This window comes from Salvia miltiorrhiza, chromosome 6 (assembly GCF_028751815.1).
Source record: "Salvia miltiorrhiza cultivar Shanhuang (shh) chromosome 6, IMPLAD_Smil_shh, whole genome shotgun sequence".
NCBI lineage: Eukaryota > Viridiplantae > Streptophyta > Magnoliopsida > Lamiales > Lamiaceae > Salvia > Salvia miltiorrhiza.
This window is the reverse complement of record NC_080392.1, coordinates 9026280-9050105: the sequence shown is the minus strand read 5'-3', so window position 1 is coordinate 9050105 and position 23826 is coordinate 9026280. Positions and strand designations below refer to the sequence as shown.

The 23826-nt window shown below is 35.1% G+C and overlaps 3 protein-coding genes across 3 annotated transcripts; 2 read left to right on the top strand and 1 right to left on the bottom strand.

The window, feature by feature from the left end:
- Nucleotides 1–5813: 5813 nt before the first annotated feature.
- Nucleotides 5814–7360, top strand: LOC130988474 (uncharacterized). The gene is made up of 2 exons (XM_057912335.1): nucleotides 5814–6829; nucleotides 7139–7360. Exons 1-2 carry the CDS (start codon nucleotides 6403–6405, stop codon nucleotides 7165–7167), a joined length of 456 nt encoding a protein of 151 aa, XP_057768318.1. The 5' UTR covers nucleotides 5814–6402; the 3' UTR covers nucleotides 7168–7360.
- An 8651-nt stretch (nucleotides 7361–16011) lies between these two features.
- LOC130988473 (uncharacterized) lies at nucleotides 16012–17813 on the top strand. Its single transcript, XM_057912334.1, has 3 exons — nucleotides 16012–16272; nucleotides 16530–16879; nucleotides 17096–17813. Exons 1-3 carry the CDS (start codon nucleotides 16254–16256, stop codon nucleotides 17651–17653), a joined length of 927 nt encoding a protein of 308 aa, XP_057768317.1. The 5' UTR covers nucleotides 16012–16253; the 3' UTR covers nucleotides 17654–17813.
- A 1891-nt stretch (nucleotides 17814–19704) lies between these two features.
- On the bottom strand, nucleotides 19705–20670 carry LOC130990455 (uncharacterized). Its single transcript, XM_057914689.1, has 3 exons — nucleotides 20572–20670; nucleotides 20267–20492; nucleotides 19705–20159 (listed from the first exon to the last, which is right to left on the bottom strand). Exons 2-3 carry the CDS (start codon nucleotides 20367–20369, stop codon nucleotides 19705–19707), a joined length of 558 nt encoding a protein of 185 aa, XP_057770672.1. The 5' UTR covers nucleotides 20370–20492; nucleotides 20572–20670.
- Between the last annotated feature and the right edge of the window lie 3156 nt (nucleotides 20671–23826).

Below are 23826 nucleotides of genomic sequence, written 5' to 3'. Positions count from 1 at the left end.
TATTTAAATAAAAAATAATTTAATTTATTTAATTTATTTTTTAAAATAAAAATAAAATTTAGTTATTTTATCATATTTTCTACATTGTAGTTATTTTTTGCAATTTTTTGGCATTTTTTTTATTTTTATTAAAAAATAAATTAAAAATAAAAAATGCAAAAAAAAATTTAAAAAAAAATAAGTACAATGTAGAGAATATAATAAAATAACTAAATCCTATTTTTATTTTAAAAAATAAATTAAATAAATCAAGATTTTCCTTATTATACTAGTTTGTGGGTGGCCACAATGTGGCTGCATAGATTCATTGCTACAAATATATACTCCCTTCGTCCAGCTAAGAGGGGGCGAGTTACTTTATTACACGTAAAATAAAAAAATAAAAAATAACATATAAAGTGATTTAAAATGATAGGACCTACATTTTTTTATGGATTAAAAAATTTATCATTTATAGAAATAAGCCATTTATAGTGGAACAATTCAAAATGAAATACAAATCACTTTTAATAGACAGAGGGAATACACACACACACACACAAGTTTTTAAATAAAAACCCCTATTTAAAATTAGAATGGAGAATCATTCCTAAATCTTCGATTATAAAGATTTACAATGAATGTATTATCTGATAGATGAATACAACACTTAGGTTCAAGTCTTGGAGGAAGCGATTTTTTTATAAGTGCATTAAAATAATTGCCCTAAGATAATGAACTGAACATATAATATTATCATAGTGAAATTACTTTATACTTTAAATGCATTTACTTTGTTTTTTCAGTACATTATCATAGTGAAATTACTTTACATGTAAAATGCATTTACTTTATACGTCTCGTGCTTCTCACAGTTCTCACGATAAGAAGTTTGTATTTGAACTACTTCATATGTATAGGAATAGATTTACACCGTTGATCTACTCATAATCTAACGGATGAGATTTATCGTTTGTAAATGTATGAATTCTATATAGAACATGTATGAATTTATTGTATAAATGTCTGAATTGCGAAAATTAAAATTTTCGCTACCTATTGGATTCGAACTCAATACCATAAATTCATCAAACAAAGTGATGAATCAATCGTAGATTTTGATGATTTAAGGGTTGAAATGGGTGCCTCTTTTATATTCTAAGAGGTGTTTTTATTTTCGCTCATTCCTATCTTTTAAGGGTTGAAGTTAATTTTATTAGTTTTGACATTAATATGACACTGCTATAGGGGGACATTTACTTTGAAGGATTAGCATTGATAGATAAAAATAGTAAGGTTAATCCCTTATTTTATTTTTTTATGGATTTAAACTTTGGGATATACCAAGGCCATTGATTATTTCTATCATTTGAGCTAGTTTTGTTTGATTCTTATCTCATTTAAAAGGTGGGATTGGAAAAATCATATTATTGAGGATAAAAATACTCAATCATGCATCCTATCAATCATGCAAAGTAAACGCTCCCTATACGGATTAAGATTCAATATACCACATTTGATATTCCACTTCGTATCCCATTTTCAATTTTATTTATTTTCTTATATATTTTTTCTTCAATTTCAACTTTGTATGTTTTACTTTAATTTTATGATTATTAACTAGAGTTTATTTCATCTAATTAGGGTACATAATTATTTTTCATCATTTAATTTCACTTTTATTAACTTATAATAGGTTGATATAAATTAAAAATTATGATATATAATTTTAAAATTTTTAAATTTTTAGAAATAAAAGTTAAGTATAATTTATAGTATTATAATAAATTTATTTTTATAAAAGTTATTATTAAAATAATAATTATAAGAGTGAAACATAATGATACACATAAAATTGTGGAACACTAATAATCTCCTAGAGAAAATCAATAGCATTATAGTGGATGCTCTAAGACAAGCATATTACAAAGGATTGAGATGCAGTGAATAACAACCTTACTTTATTAGCTGAACAAAGCATTAATTATTGTAATCTTAAAAAATATAATTGTATACACAAAAAACATTATTGCATGGGTGAAAAGGCATTGTTGCATGTACATAAAAACATTATTTAATTTTAAAATCAAACATGACGCACCATTCATTATAAGGATGGTTTTATTTGATCACACATACTTGTTTATAAACTAAAAACTAACTTCTACAGAATTAGGAAAAAACAAATTGCGGTGTGGATTTGTATTATCTTGGAATAGTTAGTACTAATATATAAATTCAATTGTTGTTGAAGGGAAGTATTATGAAACAATTTATTGCTATCTTATGATAATTATTTACTTTCTTTTAATTTGGGGTCATTTAATTTTCATTTACATGTATAATGGTATTTTTTTTCTTTTGGCAGCAAACAAAATGTATATTTTTTTTAGGGAAAACAAGTTGATACTATAACAACTAGCAAGACATACTTATTTCTTAACAAATCTATTCATTGTAACTTGTAAGACATGTTTCTTAACAAATCTAGAAAGATGGGCATCCACGTTGATCTTTCTTAATTTATTTCTTTCCGATATTCTTCGCCTCTTCGGATGATTTCTAAAATACACATAAAGTTATTGTAGATTTCACTTTCTTATCCACTTCAAATAAATGCATCTAAAGAAATCAACTTCGAATAAATCAATCAAATCAATTTTTGGGAATACCTAATTTTTGTAAAAGAAATCAAATTAGTCACTTGGTCAGTTGGGCTACTATCTACGACGTCTGAAGACATTTTACACGGAGCTTCAGGGACGGGAGGCCTCGAAGCAAATTTTTTTGAGCATTCTGTACACTTCATTTTCATGTATTTTTTTAACAATCACTTAATATAATAGATAATTATTTGCAATTCAATTAATTCAACATCAAGTAGATTGAAAGCATACAAAAACATACTTTTATACATTCTTTTAAAAAAATATATTTCATTTTCTAAACAAATAAACTAACTTTCATTGTTAATAATTAGTAATTTTACTTTTAACTTTAGAATGGACTCAAATTCAACATTAAAAATTAAATAAGAAAAAAATATGATAAAAATAACATAAATGTAACAAATCAATGTACAATGTCAAATAATTAATATGGATAGTTGGATATACTATAAATATATAATGTATTATATTTTTTCTTCTATTTCTTATTTATATACATATATATAGATATATAAAATGAAATATATATCTATATTTAAATTTTTAAAAAAAAACCTCAAAAATTGGGAGGGGGCTTCAGCCCCCCCCCCCCCGAATCCGCCACTATATATATATATAGATACTATATACACACACATTTATATGGTTAATGCCTAAGGTCAAAGGGTCTTGGGTTCGAGTCCCCTGCTGCGCGACTTTTAAATTTTTTATTTAATATTGTAATTTATCAAAAAAACGCACACACATTTATATATATAGAAGAAGAGGCTATGTTTAAATTTAGAAATTGTTGAATTTTTTGTTCTTCCTTCACCAAGAAATGAAATAAACTTTAGAGTTAGCAAAATAAAACATGTTCGAAATTTTATTTGATTCATGCGGCTGTGCTCATCTCCCAACATATTGGCTCAACTCGAGCTATTAGTAATACGTAGCTTAAATTTATAGTCATTAAACGAAATTTGTAGATGCACCTAATTCGTCGGTGTTACAACTTGTTATATATATAAGATAATAACGAGATTAATGAGATAAAGAAAAAAGAGTGTGTGAGTGTGTGTGAGCTTAATGAGATATTTTAACAGACTTTAAAATGAATAGAGGGCTTTTAAGATACACAAAATCTCCTGTACACCTGGGTGCATGGTACATCCGGATCGTATTCGACCTAAATCCTGATCTGGATCTAACTCAACTGGACTATCATACCCGAATGTCAAGTGTTAGTGTCATTTTCGAAATAATGTCATTTGTAAAACAAAATATATAGTGTTAGTGTTTTTTTTTTAAATAGTGCCATTTGTAAAACAAAATAGTGTTAGTGTCATTTCAAGATCGTGTTAGTATTAGTGTAATTTCGTGTTAATGTTAGTGTCATTTCAAGAAAAAATGGGTCAGAATAGTTCAACTGAGTCAGGATCCGGGTCGAGTACAACCCGGATGTACGGTACACCCAGGTGTACAGGAGACCACCTCTTTTAGATGTCAGTCGTATTTATGATCTTCGTCATATTTTCATTTATCACATACAGAAGTATAGATAAATACCAATTCTGCCAATTCTATTTATAAATTTATCCATGATCCAAATCACTTTCAAGAGTGTAACTAATTTACATACTCCCTCTGTCCCATCAATTTAGTCTTCTTTCACTTTTCATACATATGACAAAAATGCATTTAATCTTCTTTATATCTTTATTCAATATGTTTACTTTACTACGACTTATTCAACACTAAATACGTACTTTATTTTTTATTTTCATTTCTCACAAAATTAAATAATCCTTCTCATTATAACTCGACCCTATCAACATATGTGTATGTATATATTAACATATAATTATAACTTTTTCTAAAAATGAAAAAGATATTTTAATGAGAAAATAAATTATTGTATTTGCTAATAGTTCTCTTTATGGATTAACATATATAGATTAATAATATCTGAGAATAAGGACTAAATTAATACAAAGTTTGACAAAGACCAATGCTAATTGAAGTGAAAACTTATGGTCGTTATTTATAATCAGTAAAAAACTGGTTGTTGCACCGTAAATTGATATTTATAATAACGTGTGACAAATCAGTCCACGTCAATATCAATTTAATATTTATTCTAAGTCGGCGTCAATCATTTTACTACTGAGTTGCAAACTTTGAAAACTAATTAGAACAAAAAAGAATAATCTGTAGAAAGTGAAGATTGTCGAGACTTTACTGTCGTTTGCGAATCTTCCTCCCGAAACCAGCTAATTTTACGTCGAATACTTCGCCGGAATGTAAGTCCATATTTAATTATAAATTTACTACTCCATTCCTTCCATAAAAATATGCATAATTTTTTTTCATCCATCCATAAAAATATCCATATTTCATTTATAGTAATAATTATTCGTCTACACATTACAATCAATGTGGGAGGTAAGGACAGAAACATATAGGAAACGTACCCTTCTGCCAAGTGTGCTTCATACCAAATCATACAATGGACCGATGTTGGCACATATGTGATCAAAGTTTTGTGCCGAAACAACAAGTCAGCCACAATAACAATGGTATCATTAAAATCGTCAGTCTAGACCTCAGTTTCACTTGAATCCTGGAGCTAATGTGGCAGAACTTCCTTTTGTATTTCAATACCATAACATTGGTTTTTCTCACTATGCGCTCTTTTTATTATAATGGTGTGAACACTTGGTATCCTGATTCAGGAGCAACCAATCATGTTTCTTATGATCTCTCTAATCTGAATTATGGTTCTGAGTATCACAGTGGAACAAAGCTTCAAATGGAGAATGACCAAGATGTTGACATTGCTCATATAGGTAAAGAGATTATCTTTGTTAAAGTATTTAAATTTTCACTTGTATTCTTGCTTAGTCAGCAAGTAGTTAGGCTGTTGCTAGTTAGTTAAAACCGATTAACTAGGAAGCTTCCATTAATTTATTATGTTAGTTTGTTAGATAGCAACTTTGTATAATATTGTTGTGTTTGTGATCTGATTTGAGCAATGAAAACATAAATCAATTTCTCTCTTTCTTGTTTCTTTTAATTTCTCCTATTAGTCTCTATCCCTTTTTCTCTTATGTTTAACATGGTATCATACGTCAAAAATTAGTCTAGGTTCATCATCTTCGATCCCTGCTTCCGCTCCAATCTCTCTCACCTTTCCTACTCTCGTTCTGCACTTTCATGGAGAATTCGTCCACCATCGTCAATCTTCCACACTTTCCACAAATTCTCAAACTTGATTACTCCAATTTTTCCTCTTATGAGTTCATTGCTCCTACGGTTGCACCGCCGCCGCCTTTACATTCGACTACTTCCACCAATGTTCCTCCACAAAATACAGCTCACTCAGCGTGGCTTCGCTGAGATCAATTCCTCCTCGGCTGGATGTTATCATCCGTCACCGAATTTATGCTCGGACATGTTGTCCGATGCACCTCCTCACGTGAATTCTGGTCTGTTCTTGAGCGACTCTTCATGTCGCAATCTAAGGTTCGTATCATGCAGTTGCGTCTTCTTCTCTAGACCACGAAGAAATGCTCAATTAGTGTTGAAGAATTCTTTCTAAAAATGCGCAGTTATGCCGATCAACTATCTGCAGTTGGTCAACTCATCAATGATGATGAGCTTGTGATGTATATTATCTCTGGATTTGGACCAGAGTATGAAGCTCTGGTTGTCAACATTATGAATCAAAGTGATACTCAGAATTTGTAGGAAATTCAATACTCATTCCAAGCCTATGAACTCAGACTTCAGCAACAAAATTCTCTCTGGTTTTGAGTTATCTACAAATTTTGCCTATCGTGGTCAAGGAAGAGGTATTTTTCCCCCTCGTGGAGGTTTCAATCGCTCTATACCTTCCACCAAGAGCATTATGTGTCAATTATGTGGTCGCTCTGGTCACGTTGCTCTCAAGCGCTTCAAGCGCTTTGAAATAAATTTTACAGATAACACAACACCCCAAGCTTTTTTCTCTGATGTGCAACAGTCACCTCCTATAACTTCTGTTGATGTTGTTGCTTCTCAGGATCTATCTGCAGTCTGTGTTACTCAGACACGACATTTGGGCCAAGGTATCCGTGTTGACACGACACGACACGTAGTAGGACACTGGATACTTGTTCGACTCGTGACTTTCATTTCGGACACGACATTTTTGGCCCAAGGTTTCTTGCTGTGTTTTAACAGCCACAATTTGTATTTTACAGCACTTTTAGCTGCAACTTTTGACTCTTTGAATTCACTAATTTAATTAAAGTAACAGCCACTACGGTAACAGCCACAATCTTAACAGCCACAATTAGGAGTTTTAAATTTATAAGACTTTTCATTTTCTACTATTAATTTTAGGATTTAAAATGTATTACTATCAATTTGGAGTTACTAATTGATGTGTGCGAATTAGTTATCTTTTGCCTTGTTAATTTCCATTGGTTTTGCTCGGATATTACCCGTTATTTGCACTTTTGGCGTAGGGATTGTATGGATGGAGAAGAAAGCTTGAAGATGGAAGAAATATTGAAAGTCGAGAAATTGTTGAAGAAGTTGGTGATTTTTGGAGGAATTTAGAGATTTGGCTTTGGAGCTAATTATTTTGTAATTTAATTAAGCCAAATACTCTTATGATTAATTTTTGGGCTTAAGTTTTTGAAAGGGGCCGAAACCCATGTTAATTGGGGGTGTTCGGCCACTTAGGGGTTTTGATCCCGGGTTTCGTTAATTGGGGGTGTTCGGCCACTTAGGGGTTTTGATCCCTTGTGTTTTATTTAGTTAGGACTCTTTTCTTTAAGGAGCCGCAACTTTTGAGATTAGAGATAACTAGTTTGACTTTGTTTAGAAGACAACTCTTATTCCCTTAATGATTGCTCAGCACGTTTAATTTTTGCATGAAGTTTAGTTAGGTTTTATTACTTTTCTAGCTTTGAATTTGGGAGAATTGCGGCTGGATCCTTTAGGTGGCAGAAGACTTGTGGTTATACTATTTCAATTTTAATTCAATCGCCTAGTTTATTTTCATTAGTTTTTTTTTTTAATTTGCAATTTATTTGTTTATCGTATTTGATTATTTTCATGCTTGCTTTTATTTCTTTGATTGTTGTTAATTTAATTATGAATAGCTAAACTTTTAATTCGGCGAGAATAATGAAGCACCAATTTATTAATTTGTGAGACCTAATTGGTTTTATAATTGGCTCCTATTGATTCCGATTAATTCCTAGCGTTTAAAGATAATTCCGATTTTATTTAAGTCTAGCCAACTTAGGTTTAATTGGATTACAGTCAATTAGTTCCTGCCAATCCGTAATTGTTGGAATATGGCTGATTAGTGATAAAACTACCGTGTTCGTAGTAGGAATTAATTGGTATATTAATTATTACTAGCGTATCTAGGATAATTGATATAAATTGGGTTCCTTCATCTTAATGCTATTAGAATATTAAATCTAATACTGGCGTATCCAGCTAGGTTATATTTTAATAAGAAAAATAGGCAGGACTAGCGTATCTAGCTGTCTATCGACACAGTAAGTAGGAATTGGGGTATGTCAGTGCGTATTACGGTATCCTATAACTAGTTGGTTAATAGGGGTTAATTAATTATTGCATCGATGATCAGAGCTTTGAATTAGTGTGGATTTATTTGAGCCGAATTACCTTTCTATTGATATTTTTCTAGAGTCTTTTATTTGATTAATTTTGTTTTCTTAGTTTAATTAATATTTTCTCCCAAGTTAAGGCGTGGTGGCATCACCAAAAATATAGATTATAGGGAATTGAATGATTTTACCTGCTCTCTGTGGGATCGACCATGTTTATCATTATACTAATTAGTTTTTGATAATTCTGCAGGAATTATTTGGTGGAAACGACGACCACTAACTTACTACCCCGGACAGCCGCAAAACTTTTCAATTTCGAGAGTTACAAACTTACAATCATTACTTCAAATTTAATTATATATTTATTAATTTTAAACTTTTCACTCATCCTCACTTTACAATTTATATATATATATATATATATATATATATATATATATATATATTTCTATTTGCCGTATCCCCACACCCGTGTCCAAAGTTAGGACGGTGTCCCCGTATCTATAAGTATCGAAAACTCGGATCCGGACCCGAGTCCGATACCCGTACCCGTGTCATGGTAACTTAGTCTGCAGTTGATCCTTCTTGGTATGTGGACAGTGGAGCTATAAACATATAAATAAACTAATATAAAAAAAATCTAAATTAGACAAAAACAACTTTTCATAATAACAAAAGTAAAAATTCAGCCAATCCCCGGCAACGGCGCCAAAAACTTGTTCGCTATTATTTTCACCACGCCGCAAGTATACGGTGTAGTTGCAATATAAGGGAAGCAAAGTCGTATTCCACAAGGATTGATGAATTTAAACTTCTAAATATTATTAATAAGTTGTTTTCAATCTATTTAGACAACCAAAGTTCAAGAGGTGTTAATAACTAAAACAAAGCTAAATAAAGCAAGTAAATAAAATAACAACAAAATAAACTTAATTAATAAATTGGGGAATGACTCGAATGAAAGTTATCCTAGGGACTAGATTTCGATGGATAGTAATGAATTTCAATCTAAAGCAATATTAATCTTGATATGGCCTACTTATCTAGGGCGATCTCCCCACTAGTTCTAGCCCCCTCCCGGACGACTAAAACAGTAGATTACGGGTCATAATTGCCGTCCCCGGTCAATTTATAACATATAACTCCCAAGAGCACAAAAGATCAACAAGCCCTCACCCAACTCTCAACCTCCCGGTTTATTGAGATGATATGTTTCAAGCTCCTAATCTATTGTAATTATCCTCTCCCGATTCAAATCACAAATTAAAAATGCACAAAAGGTGGCCAACCAATCATACAAGAGATAAATCTAGGGCTTGAAAAAATAACAATAAGCACAATCAAGATATATATTAAACAAATAAATCAATCCATTACAAATCCATCTAATCTAATCCCTAAGATAAGAGATTTTAGCCAAGCATATTCATAATAAAAGCAAATCTCAAGTCATAAGAAAACATAAATAAAGATATAGAGAGATAGAGATTCATAGACAAATCCTATAATCTTGATCTCCAATCATGTGGTCTTGATGAGCTCTTTTCCAAGTCTTCCCCTTCTTATTTGATTTTGGTGTTGTTCTAATGTGTGGAAGAGAGAAAATGGTAGAAATGGAGGCTAGGGTTTGGAATTGGAGTGTTGGGGAAGATGAAATTGGGTGTGAATGTGAATGGTCTGAGAAAAGATGGGGGAAAAGGAGTTTTGGGGCTAAAAATCCCGTCTGGGCCCACAAAAACGCACAATTCCGCCTTTTGATCGCGGTCACGGCCGTGACCACGGTACAGGACCGTGGGAGAGCTTTTGGAGGGGGCCCGCGGCCGCGGCCCAGACCGCGGGTGCCGTCTGGCGTTCTGGACGATTTTGGAGTAGAGGCCCGCGGTCGGGCCCGTGACCGCGGGGTACCGGGCTCTATGCGCAGTCCACTTGTTTTGCTCCGTTCTCCCTCGTCCGGACTTGGATTTTATCGCCGTTTGCGCTCACGGATTCCTCTCGAGGCGTAGTTCAATCTCATGTATTCAAAATCCTCCAATTAATCCTTGATGTTTCCTGAAATCACTCCAAAACTACACCAAGGAATCAAAACTTCATAAAACTCAACATTAGGGTACAAACAAGCATTGGCAAGCAAAATATGAAGGGAAATGGCAACAAATCATGTGGAATTGAGGTACGAAAACCATGTTTGTCAACGACTCATATCACTAATGATCTACAGAACTTGACTATTGTGGCTCTGAAAGTCTCATAGTTGGAAATGGTAACTCTCTATCTATATCTTCCACTGGCTCCAACTCTATACCTTTATCTGTCAATCACTCTTTGCTTCTTAATAACATTTTTTATGTTCCTCAAATCACCAAAACTCTCCTTAGTATCTCTCAATTTACCAAAGACAATAATGTTTTCATTGAGTTCACTCACAACTCTTGTTTTGTTAAGGACTTCAAGACTTATCAAGTCCTACTGAAGGGAGTTCTGTCTAAAGGCCTTTACCAGCTCGATCTGTCTTCACTTTACAACAGTAATGTTTCCTCATCATCATCCAGCTCTCATCGTTAGTCTTCCTTCTAGTTTTGCTTGTAATAAATCTACCAGTACAGACTCACATGTAACCACTTTCAAATTTGCTGGAATATGTACCACTTTAGATGTTTTGCATAGGTCTCTTGGTTATCCTGGACCAAATGTAATGGCTACAGTTTGTACTCATCTTAAACTTCCTTTTCAATCAAATAATCTTAGTTTTTGTGAAGCATGCTAAGTAGGAAAACTGCATAAAAAATCTCATGTCACACAACCTATTAAAACCACAGCTGCTTTTGACCTAGTGTACTCAGACCTTTGGGGTCCTGCCTCCACACCTACCTCTGTTGGTTATCAATATTATATAATCTTTGTTGATGACTTTACATGGTATACTTGGATTTACCCTTTAACCTTAAAGTCTCAAACCATCACTGCCGTCAAAAACTTTCTTCAAATGATCAAATGTCAGTTTTCCATTATCGTCAAATCCTTTCAAACTGATTGGGGGGAGAGTTCACACCATTATCACAATATCTCACCTCTCTAGGCATACACTTTTAGCATACATGTCCATATGTGCATGCTCAGAATGGTCGTGTAGAGAGAAAACATCAACATGTAATAGACATGGGCTTAACCTTGCCATTTACCTTATAAATAGATTGCCCACCCCTTCTCTTTCCAATAAATCCCCTTTTCAAGTCCTTTTTCACCAGGTTCCCAACTACAAGTGGCTCAAAGTTTTTAGTTGTGCATGCTTTCCATATTTAAAGCCATATAATCAACATAAGCTGCAATATAGATCCTCTAAGTGTTTGTTTCTGGGTTATAGTGAGAGTCATAAAGGGTATAAGTGTCTTAGTTCTTTTCAAAGATTATATATTACTGATACAGTACACTTCAATGAGCTTGAGTTTCCATATACTTCTATGTTTTCCATCACTCTACCTGCAGCACCACAGTCCTCACTTACTCCTGTTCACTCTCTACCTATTCTGTCTCTCCCTGATCAGCCTCTTCCCTAAAAATCTTCATCATCTTTCTCTTCCTCACAGACTCTCTCTGATCAAAGTTCTTCCAGCCCTCATCCCTCATTGTCCTCCTCTTCACAAACTCAAATTTCTACCAGCCCTCATCCATCACCCTCCCTATATCCTTCCCACTTCCCACCACCTCACCAAATTCCTCATCCATCACCCTCCCTATATCCTTCCCACTCCCCACCACCTCACCAAATTCCTCATCTGCCAACATCTCCAGCATCACCATCCCCATCACCCTTTCCCCCACCACCTCCTCAAACTAATATTCACACCATGGTTACCAGATCCAAATGTGGCATTTTCAAGCCCAAGAGTTTCATTGTGCAGCAGGATAGTTCTGCTCCTACCTCTGGTCCGATTGGGTGCTTTGCTATACAACAAAATGAGGTATATATTGTTCAACATATTGTTTCTGGCTCTGCATCTAAACTACCCTCCATTCCTAAGTCAGATGATGAAGCTCTAGCTCATCTTGGTTGGTGCTCAGCCATGGAAAAAGAGCTTTAAGCTCTCAACATCAAAGGCACTTGGATTCTTATTCCACCATCTTCTTTGTATAAGGTAATCAACAATAAGTGGGGTTTTAGGGTTAAAACTCTATCTGATGGCGAGCTTCATAAATTGAAAGTTAGATTAGTGGCTCGAGGCTTTGAACGGCTTGCTGGTGTTGATTTGTTGAGGTTCTCAGTCCAGTTATCAAATCATCCACTATTAGGCTTATGTTTGCTCTAGCTGCTTGTTCGCTATTATTTTCGCTACGCCACAAGTGCACGGTGTAGTTGCAATATAGGGAAGCAAGGTCGTATTCCACAAGGATTGGTGAATTTAAACTTCTAAATATTATTAATGAGTTGTTTTCAATCTATTTAGACAACCAAAGATGAAGAGGTGTTGAGCACTAAAACAAAGCTAAATAAAGCAAGTAAATAAAATAACAACAAGATAAACTTAGTTAATAAATTGGGGAATTACTCGAAGGAAAGTTATCTTAGGGACTAGATTTCGATGGATCGTAATGAACTTCAATCTAAAGCAATATTAATCTTGATATGGCCTACTTATCTAGGGCGATCTCCCCACTAGTTTTAGCCCTCTCCCGGACGACTAAAACAGTAGATTACGGGTCATAATTGTCGTCCCCGGTCAATTTCTAACCTATAACTCCCAAGAGCACAAAAGATCAACAAGCCCTTACCCAACTCTCAACCTCCCGCGGCCGCGGGGTGGGACCGCGGGTCCCCTGAGGCCCACTTGGGGGGGAAATGGGGTTTTAGAGCTCAAAATCACGTCTGGGGCCCACTTGGGGAAAGCCCCACCCTTTTCCCGCGGTCACGGCCCGCGTCCGCGGCCTTCAAACGTGGGGGATGCTCAGGGGACCCGCAGTCGCGGTTGGTGACCGCGGGCGTCTACTGGAGTCGGGGGCAGCTGACCCGCGGTCCCACCCCGCGGCCGCGGGTGGTGACCGCGGCGTACTGGGCGTTTTGCGCAGTCCGCTTGTTTTGCTCCGTTCTCCCTCGTCTGGACTCGGATTTGGTCGCTGTTTGCGCTCACGGATTCCTCTCGAGACGTACTTCAATCTCATATCTTCAAAATCCTCCAATTAATCCTTGATTTTTCCTGAAATTACTCCAAAACTACACCAAGACATCAAATCTTCATAAAACTCAACATTATGGTACAAACACGCATTGGCAAGCAAAATATGAAGGGAAATGACAACAAATCATGTGGAATTGAGGTATGAAAACCATGTTTGTCACTGCTTCCAAAGGATGGGTTATACAACAACTTGATATTAATAATGCGTTTCTTAATGGAGATCTTGCAGATAATATATAGGTCCAAAGGATTTGATGATCCAGCTCATTCCCATTATGTATGTAAGCTCCAAAAGTCTCTATACTGTTTGAGGCAAGCTCCTAGAGCATGGTATGACAAACTTAGATCCTATCTGTATTCTATTGGTTTTCAACGGTCTGTATCAGATTTCTCTTTGTTCTTCAGAAAAGATAGTGATGTCTTGCTTCTTATCTTGATCTATGTTGATGATATTCTCATCACTGGAGATAATCATGATGAAGTCTTGCACATTATCGATCTGCTCAACCAACAGTTTGCTCTTAATTCTCTTGGCGAGGTACATTATTTCTTGGGTATATAAGTTACTAAGTCTCGGTCATCTTATGCTTTATGTCAATCCAAATACTTGAAGGAGTTGCTTGAGAAAACTAACATGAGCTTCTGTCATCCCTGCTCTACCCCTATGACTCCTGCCACAAAATTGTATAGGGAATGAGATGAGTTCTTTTCCGATCCTTCTCTGTACCGCAGCATAGTTGGTGCTCTTCAGTACCTCACTCACACTAGACTAGATACTGCTTATGTTGTTAATAAGCTCAGTCAGTTTCTCCATCATCCCACTTTTCTCCATTGGCAAGCTTGCAAAAGGGTTCTTCGCTATCTCAAAGGCACCACTTTTATGGCCCTCAATTTTTCACCTTCTACTTCTACCCAGTTAGTTGGTTTTGCAGATGCGAACTATGCAAGCTGTGTCGATGATAGACGCTCCACTGGCGGGTATTGTGTTTATTATGGTGACAACGTGATCACTTGGAGTTCTAAGAAGCAATCAGTGGTGTTACGTAGCAGCACAAAATCTGAGTATAGGGCTCTTGCATATGCCACAGCTGAGCTAATGTGGCTTTACTCTTTATGTCAGGAATTACATCTCCCAGTTTCTTCTCCCCACAAGTTGTGGTGTGATAATTCTAGTGTCGTGGTGTAACAGCCCGACTCCAGACTTGACGGGTGTCCCCACAGACCAACATGGGAGAAAAATTCACAGGGGGGTCACCCATCTTGGAATTGCTCTAAGCCAAGCACATTTAACCTTGGAGTTTCTTCCACATGAGCACTAGAAAAGAAGATGCATCTTGTTGATATGAGTAGCTCAATAAAATCCTTTAAGCTTTCCTTGAATATGTCGTCCCATTCAAATATATTATCGGAATCCCTCTCGTTCGAGTGTATTTCAGTTCCTCCCTGCGCCCTTCCGCTTGAAAGTCTTAATCGGAGCCGCTCATTATCCGTGCCTCTTTGCACCGGCGATCACTCCGCACTTCGTCCCCGGGCGTCACACGTGGCACTAGCCTCAAATCCGATTTTCCACGCTAGGACCAAGCACATAGAGGTAGACGTCCATTTTGTAAGGGAGAATGTCCAAGATCAGTTCATTGAAGTCGGGCATGTACCAGCAACTCTGGTACAAGTTGCTGATCATTTTACTAAACCTTTGGCTGAGCCCTCTTTACACCTCGAGCCTCTTTGTGATAATGGGTAGCCTCTTGCGCTATTGGGCAAACATTTTTTCGAGCATGTTAAAGTATTTAATTTTAATTGTATTCTTGCTGAGTCAGCAAGTAGTTAGGTTGTTGCTAGTTAGTTAAAACCGATTAGGAAGCTTCCATTAACTTCTTTTGTTAGTTTATTTAGATAGCTACTTTGTATAAATTGATGTGGTTGTGATCTGATTTGAGTAATGAAAACATAAATCACTTTCTATCTTTCTTGTATCTTTTCTCCTATTAGTCTCTGTCCATTTTCCTCTTATGTTTAACAATCTTCACTCCTACTTCATCAAAGACTTTCATCTTGAATAATTTACTCCATGTTCCTTATATTAGAAAGAATGTTCTTAGTATGTCTCAGTTTGCCAAAGACAATAAAGTTTTCTTTGAGTTTCACCAGAACTTTTGTCTTGTGAAGAATCAGGCTACCAATGCTATTCTCCGAGGTTCTCTTGAAGGAGGCCTCTATCAGTTCAATCTCCATAACCCAAATGTTTTCTCCAATTGTCTTGTTTTAAGATTTTTACATGCCCACAACTGGCTTTTTCCAGTCATCTTTCTCTCTTAATCTTGATGTTTGATACAATAGATTAGGGCATTCTACTGTAGATATTGTCAAGAAAGCCTTAGGGCTAGTTTGATTTCCATTTCAAATTAACTTTAGTTAATTAAACTTGAGATAATTAGTATGGCTCTAGTAGATTAGTATTATATTTTAGGTGATTGATATGTAATATTAAAAACTTAGATAACACACACGCACAATTTGGTTTCCTTGTTTAACCTGAAGACTAATATACAGTTTTACAAAAATGCCCTTAATAAAATAAAAAATTACAAGAGTGCCTATCACTTATCAAATCACCTTTCCATTTACCAAATCATCGCAGATTCACGCAGATGAAAATTTTGGCGGGTTTTCCCAATTTCTCCATCTTCCTCAAGCTATGGCTCTAATCTCTGCGTGACCCCATTTTCAAGCAGCGAAATTGTTGAAGTTTACCAAAATCGCTCACATCCCTACTACTCTCCTCTGGAAATTTGGCACCGGTGCTCTCGATTTCGTTCGACATGAGTTCTACCCAAGAAGGTATGTAGATTTCCTTTACGATATTTTTGCTTCATAATAATCGTCCATTTATCACTTGTTCATGCTAATTGACCTCGATTTGTTAAGTGAAACGATCGATTCTGTACTTTGTCAAATTTATCAGTTTTACCCTAACATTGTGGTCTAGTACAAAAAATCGTTCATTCGTTGATGTAGCTTTTTAATTTTTAGAAAAATCATATATTTGTAGATTATCTAATACTTGTGCTGCGCATTTTCGTGAGATTTGGATACAGCTAGTGGCGGAGATGGAGGCAAGGCTAACAAAACCGATAAGACCAGACGTATTTGGTCCCCACGCGAGGAAGACATCCTTATTGCAGCGCTTAAAGAACTGGTAGCTCAAGGATGGAAATCAGACAATGGGTTTCGAGGTGGGTATCTTAAGAAGCTTGAAGACACGATGAAAAGAGAGTTTCCTGGGACGGACCTAAAAGGAACACCTCATATCAATTCTAAGCTGTGTACGTGGAAGAAAAATTACAATTCTCTAATCGAAATCTTGAAGCCAAGTGGAGTTGGGTTCAATCTGAAAGGAACATTCATGATTGATATTGATAATCATCAATGGGATGAAGTTCTAAAGGTAATCATCACATGAGAAAAAGGCAAAGAAGTTAATCTTATGATTTAGATTCATGAGTTTCTATAGCTGTCATGGTTAGATATTATTGTTCAAGTTTATTTTCCCAGTATATAGTTTATGTTGGTATTGTTGAGTATGCTCTCTTTATTTTTATTAACATAATTATTTTGGGAATGAGACTCCTTAAATTTTGTGTATACATGGTTTTGTTGGCAGAAGGATAATAATGCGAGGAACATGCGCTATAAGCCTTGGCCTTATCTGGATGATTGGAAAGAGATTTTTGGGAAAGACAGGGCAACTGGCCAGTCTGCTGAGGACATTTTCGATGCTCTCGGTAAGTTGCCACGTGACGACAACTTGGAAGAAGATGGAATAGATAGCGAATTCAGAGCATTGGATGAGCAAGTTGAAACAGAAAATGGTGAAAATAGTTCTATAGGCCAACAAGCTGAGCAAGTTTGTAAGTCTAAAAGCAAGAAACGCAAATCAGGAGATGGCCTCGAAAATCTGTACGCACTTATAGGTGATATTGGCCGTGAAACAGCATCTAGAATGGACATGATGTGCAGTAGAATTGGCTACGATCATGACTTAGCAAAGGCGAGGAAGGATGCGTTCGAATGCCTGAGTAACATGCAAGGTATCTCCGAAGATGAAAAGTTTGATGTCTGCGAAATGTTAAACGAGAAAGTGTCGTGCCTTGAGATGTTCAGGAGCTTACCAGAAAGTTCTCGGGAAAGCTATGTGTATCGTCTTCTTAGAAAAAGATAGAGAAGTTGCTTGGATTGTAATGACTGAAGAAGGGCAGACGAGCTTGAAGTTTTTGGTTTAAACTTTTGATTTTGTAACTAGATATGTGCTTGTTTTTTTACAGCATGGAAGACAATTATGTAATCCTTATATTCAGTTCTAGAATTCCCCTATGGTTCAAGCAGGGAATTATGTAATTAAGTAATCTTGTAGGCTGATGAACCTTTTGCTTGAAGTTAGTTATGTCTATCTAATGTACTTGTTTAAGCATTTATTTTGGAATGCATGGTGAATCTTGACTGTGATTTAAGGATTGTTTAAGAATTGTGTGGCTGTGTTGTTGACAGGTTTATTGGTGGATTTAAGAATTTGCAGGTTAGTTCAAGACAGATTGGTGGGGGGTTTTGTCGAACAGATCTAAGCATAGCATGCAAATTAATTAAGAAATGCTTCAAGCTTACCAACAAAAGATTAAAATAAAGCCAACAAGAACTACAAATCATCATGCCATAAGGGCAACAACAAGAAAGGGATAAATGCAGACACACAGGCAATCTAACAACTACAGACACGCACGCAATCTAACATATGAATTTAAAAGGCCTACAACAAAGCTTAGTTTTAAACAAGGCAGATGAGCAACATCAAGACACACGTGCAGCACCACATTGTTAACCCTCTACAGGGATCTGTTCTTCCACCATATGCTAGGGCTAGACGATGCACGAGCTAGAGCCTGCCGTTTTCCGCGCATTTGGCATCGGGAAAGCATTTATCAGTGGAAGTGTTTCGTCACCTTTATTTGTGGACTGCACATCCTGCATCTGACCCATATCATTGAACAATCTCCGACGTGCTTTGCCAACGTCCGGCGACATCACCTCTTCATCGTCTGAGACGTTAGCGTTGTTTTCCTGATTTTCCACTACGACTTGTGTCGTGTCGCTTATAATTATCACTGTTTTCCCACTCTCCGCCTTTATTTCATCATCTCCAAATACTCTCGCTAACTTGTCAAACTCGGGCTCATCATTATAGTAGTATACCTTCGCGAAGGAGTTTCCCTACAAATCGTTAAGCAACTGTAAACTATTATTTCAAAGTAGGCAAATGAGCAAAAGCATTTATGTTAAAATACTAACCCTGAATATTTGCTTCCAGACAATGTCGGCGGCGTGAATGCAGTGCTGATGAATATCCCATTGTGTTCCTGGGACTTTCAAAATCTCAATGAACGTCTTATAACGTGATAGCAAGTGGTCTTTGCACACATAAACTTCGCCCCATCGGAGTATCCCTGGAAACATTTCATTTACATCAAAACACACGTAAGTCATGGCTTCAGCAGGGATGTTTGATGATTTCCATTGATAAATATTTCTTTGCCGAGCTAGGCTTGCCAAGAGGACGCTATCCATTTCACGGCTCCACTTAGAGCCATAGAAGAACTCCTTTTGTGGTTTAATCTTAGAGAGAGACATTGAGGGATGAGAATGGAAATGAGTGTGTTGTAATTAGTAGAGAACCATTATTGTTGCTTTTATAGAAGGTATTTTGTAACAGGGTGATATTCCATAGACATTTCATATCAGACAGTAGAATGACAAGTCTTAGCACTTGTTTTATCAAGTTCACTGCGTAGAAATGACAAAACACACTCTTTTCAACCAAGTTACTTGAAATGGATAATTGCAATGCATGACAGCAGGTTTTTGAAAGATAGAGAAGTGATAGCCCCTGCTGGTTTTTGACTAAAACAGGAAGCTTGACAAATCAGCCAAAAAAATAAATAAATAATTGAGCTCCTGTTGATTTATTCATTGAGCTCTTAAATCAGCCAAAAATAAATTATACAATTGGAAACAAAGCTTTAAACAAGGCCAATAATCACAATCACATAATTGCAGCCACCAAAAAACATGGGCAAAAGGTAAATAAGTTAGAATCCAGCTAAACACATGTTTGCAAAATATAGAATCCAGCTAATCCACTTGTTCACTTATGACAACACAAACACACCTTATTATGCATAAACTAAGCACAATATAGTACTAATGTCTCCTTAAAGCTGATCAAGTCTCATTCCACATTGCTTCAACGATTGCATCTCTAGCGCGATTCCACTGGGGAGACGTTTGAATAGCATCAACAAAACCATCATCTTCGTCTCCATGCTCTTCATAGGCATCTGCACCAGGCTGTCTATCAACCAGCGCTTCAAGTGGATCATGCACCATTTCTGAACGAATGAAATTGTGTAGTAGAAAACAACACATAACCAGCCTATTATGAACATGGACAGGATAATACGACGCACTCCGAAGTATCGCCCATCGCATCTTCATGAGTCCGAATGCACGCTCAATCACATTTCTAGCTTTAGTGTGCCTCATATTGAACATTTCCTTGGCGTTTTGAGGTCTCACAGATTCAGGACCCCACTCCTTAAGGTGATACCTAACACCTTTGTATGGAGACAAAAACCCTTCGCTATTCGCGTAACCGTTATCACATAAATAGTAATTTCCTAAAGAATAACAAACACAAACACACCATAAGGCCTAGTTAGCGTATATGTCCTCTACAAATGATAACAAAGATGCGTTAATTAACAATTTACATAAGTATATATACCTCTTGGAACTTTGAGTCCGTGCACTCGGTTGACAGCATCTCTTAAAACCCGAGAGTCAGCAGCTGATCCCTCCCAACCAGTTAATATGTAAACAAACTTCATATTTCTGTCACATACGGCTAGTGTATTCGTACAAATGGTACCCTTTCTTGACCTATACCTCGGCTTGTCTACGTTTGGCACTACAATATTAATGTATGTGCCATCCAATGCTCCTAAGCAACCCTATACACAACAAGAGACAGAGTCAATTTAGCCTACATTAAACTAAACATAACTATTAAAGAACATTAGAACGAGATACCTTAAACCACTTCCATCTTGGGTCATTGCTGTCTTCTGGGACAGGCTGTGGTTTGGCCAAGAATATCCCATGTAATTTCAAAATACCTTTTAAAACAACATGGAGCTAGGTAATGGGATATTGTTTGGCTGGACCGCGAGAAATTAAACCCAATTATTCTATTTTTCTGGTGATGTGCCAAAATAGATATAAACATTGCGACTTGCTCTTCTACACTAACAAATCTCCCATCAGTCAAACCCCCTAACTGTCGCAATAAAAGACATAATCTACCGAAAGTGTTTCGATCCATGCGAAGATTTGCCATGCAATCAATGTCAGTAAGTCCTACCATTCTGTTCAAGTGCTTAATTTGGTCGGGTATTCTTTGGATCAAAGAATATGTATTAGCTATATTACTACGCTTTCTCTTTCGATAGTTCAATCTAGTTAGAATTGCAATTACACATATCATTTGCATCAAAAACGCATGCATTGTCTCCTGTATCAATAGGACAGCTTCAACATCTCTAGGAGTGCGCGTCATTGGCTACTGTGGATGGATAGGTATACAAAATTCTGCATATAATTGGAAGTAAAATAATATACTCTTAGCTATAGGAAGCAATGCCAATAATAGCAGATAATTCTCATAAGCAGTGCATTGTATCACACCAAAAAATTGATATCAAAGTAATGACAGCAAAAACAAAAAAATAAAAAAAAATCACAAAACAAAATTTACTTTCATCATTTAAATTCAACCTCTTATGCATTATTTCCCATGGATATAAAACCAAATTTCATACATGATATAAAACACCGTGAACAAATTAATCATATCAACAGTATAGTTCAAAACTCACTTATACACCATGTATATATCTAAAGAATTGAAAGAATAATATATACCATGATTCAAAACCAATAAAAACACCCTTTTCAATTGATGAAATTGAAAAAATCAATTCAAAATTAATAGTGAAACAAAGAGAGAAGAATGAGCTTATGATGAGACAAATAAATAGAAAAAGAAAGGAAAATGAAACATCATCTGACTTTTTTCTAGTTTTGATTCAAATAAAACTGGTAAGAACACACAACAATCTGTTCAACTCTTTAGTCACAATTTTATTAACCTCTTCTTCTCACTTTCCCACCAAACACACACACAAACACGCACCATCAACAAGAAAACCAAAGTGGAGACATAAATTAACCTTGAATATAAATTAGGGGCAGATTTAAAACCCTAGCGGACGCGTCCCGACGACCAGTATTTCTCGACGAGAAATATACAACCTTGAATCGTGTTTGGAATGCGAGAGGGGTGCAACAATCTTGCGAATCGGAGCTTCGACGACGATCAATGGTTTCGTTCTCCACACAAAGAAGGAATCGTGAATCGGCGCTTCTGGAAAAAAAAATATGAATGAACAGATGTAGATATCGAAAATGAGGGCAAAAGTGAGAAAATGTGATTAAGTAATTAATACTGTTCATTTCAAGTCAAATAATCGGATATGGGTTGAAGGATTAATTACCCTAAAGGCTACAGGAGAAAAAGGACGGGCCTTCTATTAGTGTAGGGCCGATAAGTGTTTTAAAAAAATACCAATCACCACTATTAGACTAGATTACTAATCTATTTAGGACTAAACTAGGAAATCAAACATGCCCTTAACCTCTTGTAATCTTTATTTAATGAAATGAAAAGTTCCAGAGGTGGTCTTGGGTACACCCAGGTTGCCCCGTACCCAGATCCTGACCCGCATCCTGACTCAAATCGCGTAAATGACATTATTATGTTATACAAATGTCACTGTATATAATTGACACTATTTAAAAATATAAATGACACTTCCTGTAATTGACACTATAAGATTGTAAATAACACTATAATATTTTACATAATACTATAAGATTAAAAATGACACTATAACATTTTAAAATGTTACAGTGTCATTTATATAATTGAATAGTGTCAATTATAAGCAGTGTCATCTGTATAACTGAATAGTGTTATTTACACGATTTGGGTCAGAATACGGGTTTAGATTAGCACACGGGTAAGGATTTGGGTACAGATCAATTCGAGTGTACGATACACCCGGGTGTACTGGAGATTTTGTGAAAGTTTCACTTTGTGTCAGATAACCGTATAACTTCTACCATTTTGATAGTAATCTATACTATATTAAAAAAGGAGTTTTCAATTTGAAATCAATTTCAAATTAATTTTAAAATTGAGTGACAATTTTGTAGTTATAATAAAATTGAAGGTTTATGTTTAAACTATATATATATATATATATATATATATATATATTCATTTTCTTTAACTTCTTATTTGTTGTTACATTTCTTTCCAAAATTATGAAATTCGATTAATTATAAAATAATTAATATGCATATCAAATTAAAGATCACGATAAGAGCTTTAATATGATATATTTTGTGAAAATATTTGATTTAAAATTTAAAAACTAAATTTGTGTAAATATTAAAGTTTTATAAACTTCTCTATCCTCTCTCATCTTTTTTGAATAAATATATTTTTAATTCTTTTTAATTAGTATTTTATTTTTAATTTTTTTAACTTGTTTTTTTCTTTTTGTTTTTCATAATATCAAATTTTATAATTATAAATTCTTTTTTATTTTTTCAATATTTAATTTAAATATATTCAATTAAAATTAATTTTAAATAAATATGAAAATTTAAAATATTTTTTCGTGCATTGGACGGGATGCAAATGCTAGTTAAAATAAAATGCCGTGTGTCATCGTAAAGAAAATGACGACGAATTTGATTACTTACAATTTACACACACTGTGAATTTAAAAATCCTCGACAACTCGTCTCTGCACCACTTTGTGTTACCATTTGCATATGTATCTACTTTAATAGATCAAACAGTATTTGTATACAATAATTGTCACTAATAATGACCTGGTCACCTAGGAACTAGTGGTATTGTCGATCAACATATATAAATTAATTAATGGAACTGATGATAGTTAATATATTAGATACACAGTTAAGAATGGTAAATTGTTTAATAAGTCCTAACCTTCAGCCTTCTTGCGAATTAATTTCACCTATCTTTTAAGATATTTACAATCACGTCTTAACCTTTTGATTTGTAGTAAATTCCACTTTTTTCCAAATTTTATGATCATTGATAAACTGATTTGGCACGTTTCAATCCCACATGTACTAGAGTTCCAATTAATACACCTTATATACATATTATATATGATGTCAAATCAAATT

Coding starts and splice junctions, on each gene's coding strand:
- LOC130990455 (XM_057914689.1), bottom strand. CDS start 20,369: ATGAAGTTTGTTTACATATTAACTGGTTGGGAGGGATCAGCTGCTGAC. Junction 20,160..20,266: donor CGGACTCAAAGTTCCAAGAG/GTATATATACTT, acceptor GTTATTCTTTAG/GAAATTACTATTTATGTGAT.
- LOC130988474 (XM_057912335.1), top strand. CDS start 6,403: ATGAACTCAGACTTCAGCAACAAAATTCTCTCTGGTTTTGAGTTATCT. Junction 6,830..7,138: donor CACGACATTTTTGGCCCAAG/GTTTCTTGCTGT, acceptor CTTTTGGCGTAG/GGATTGTATGGATGGAGAAG.
- LOC130988473 (XM_057912334.1), top strand. Junction 16,880..17,095: donor AATGGGATGAAGTTCTAAAG/GTAATCATCACA, acceptor TTTTGTTGGCAG/AAGGATAATAATGCGAGGAA.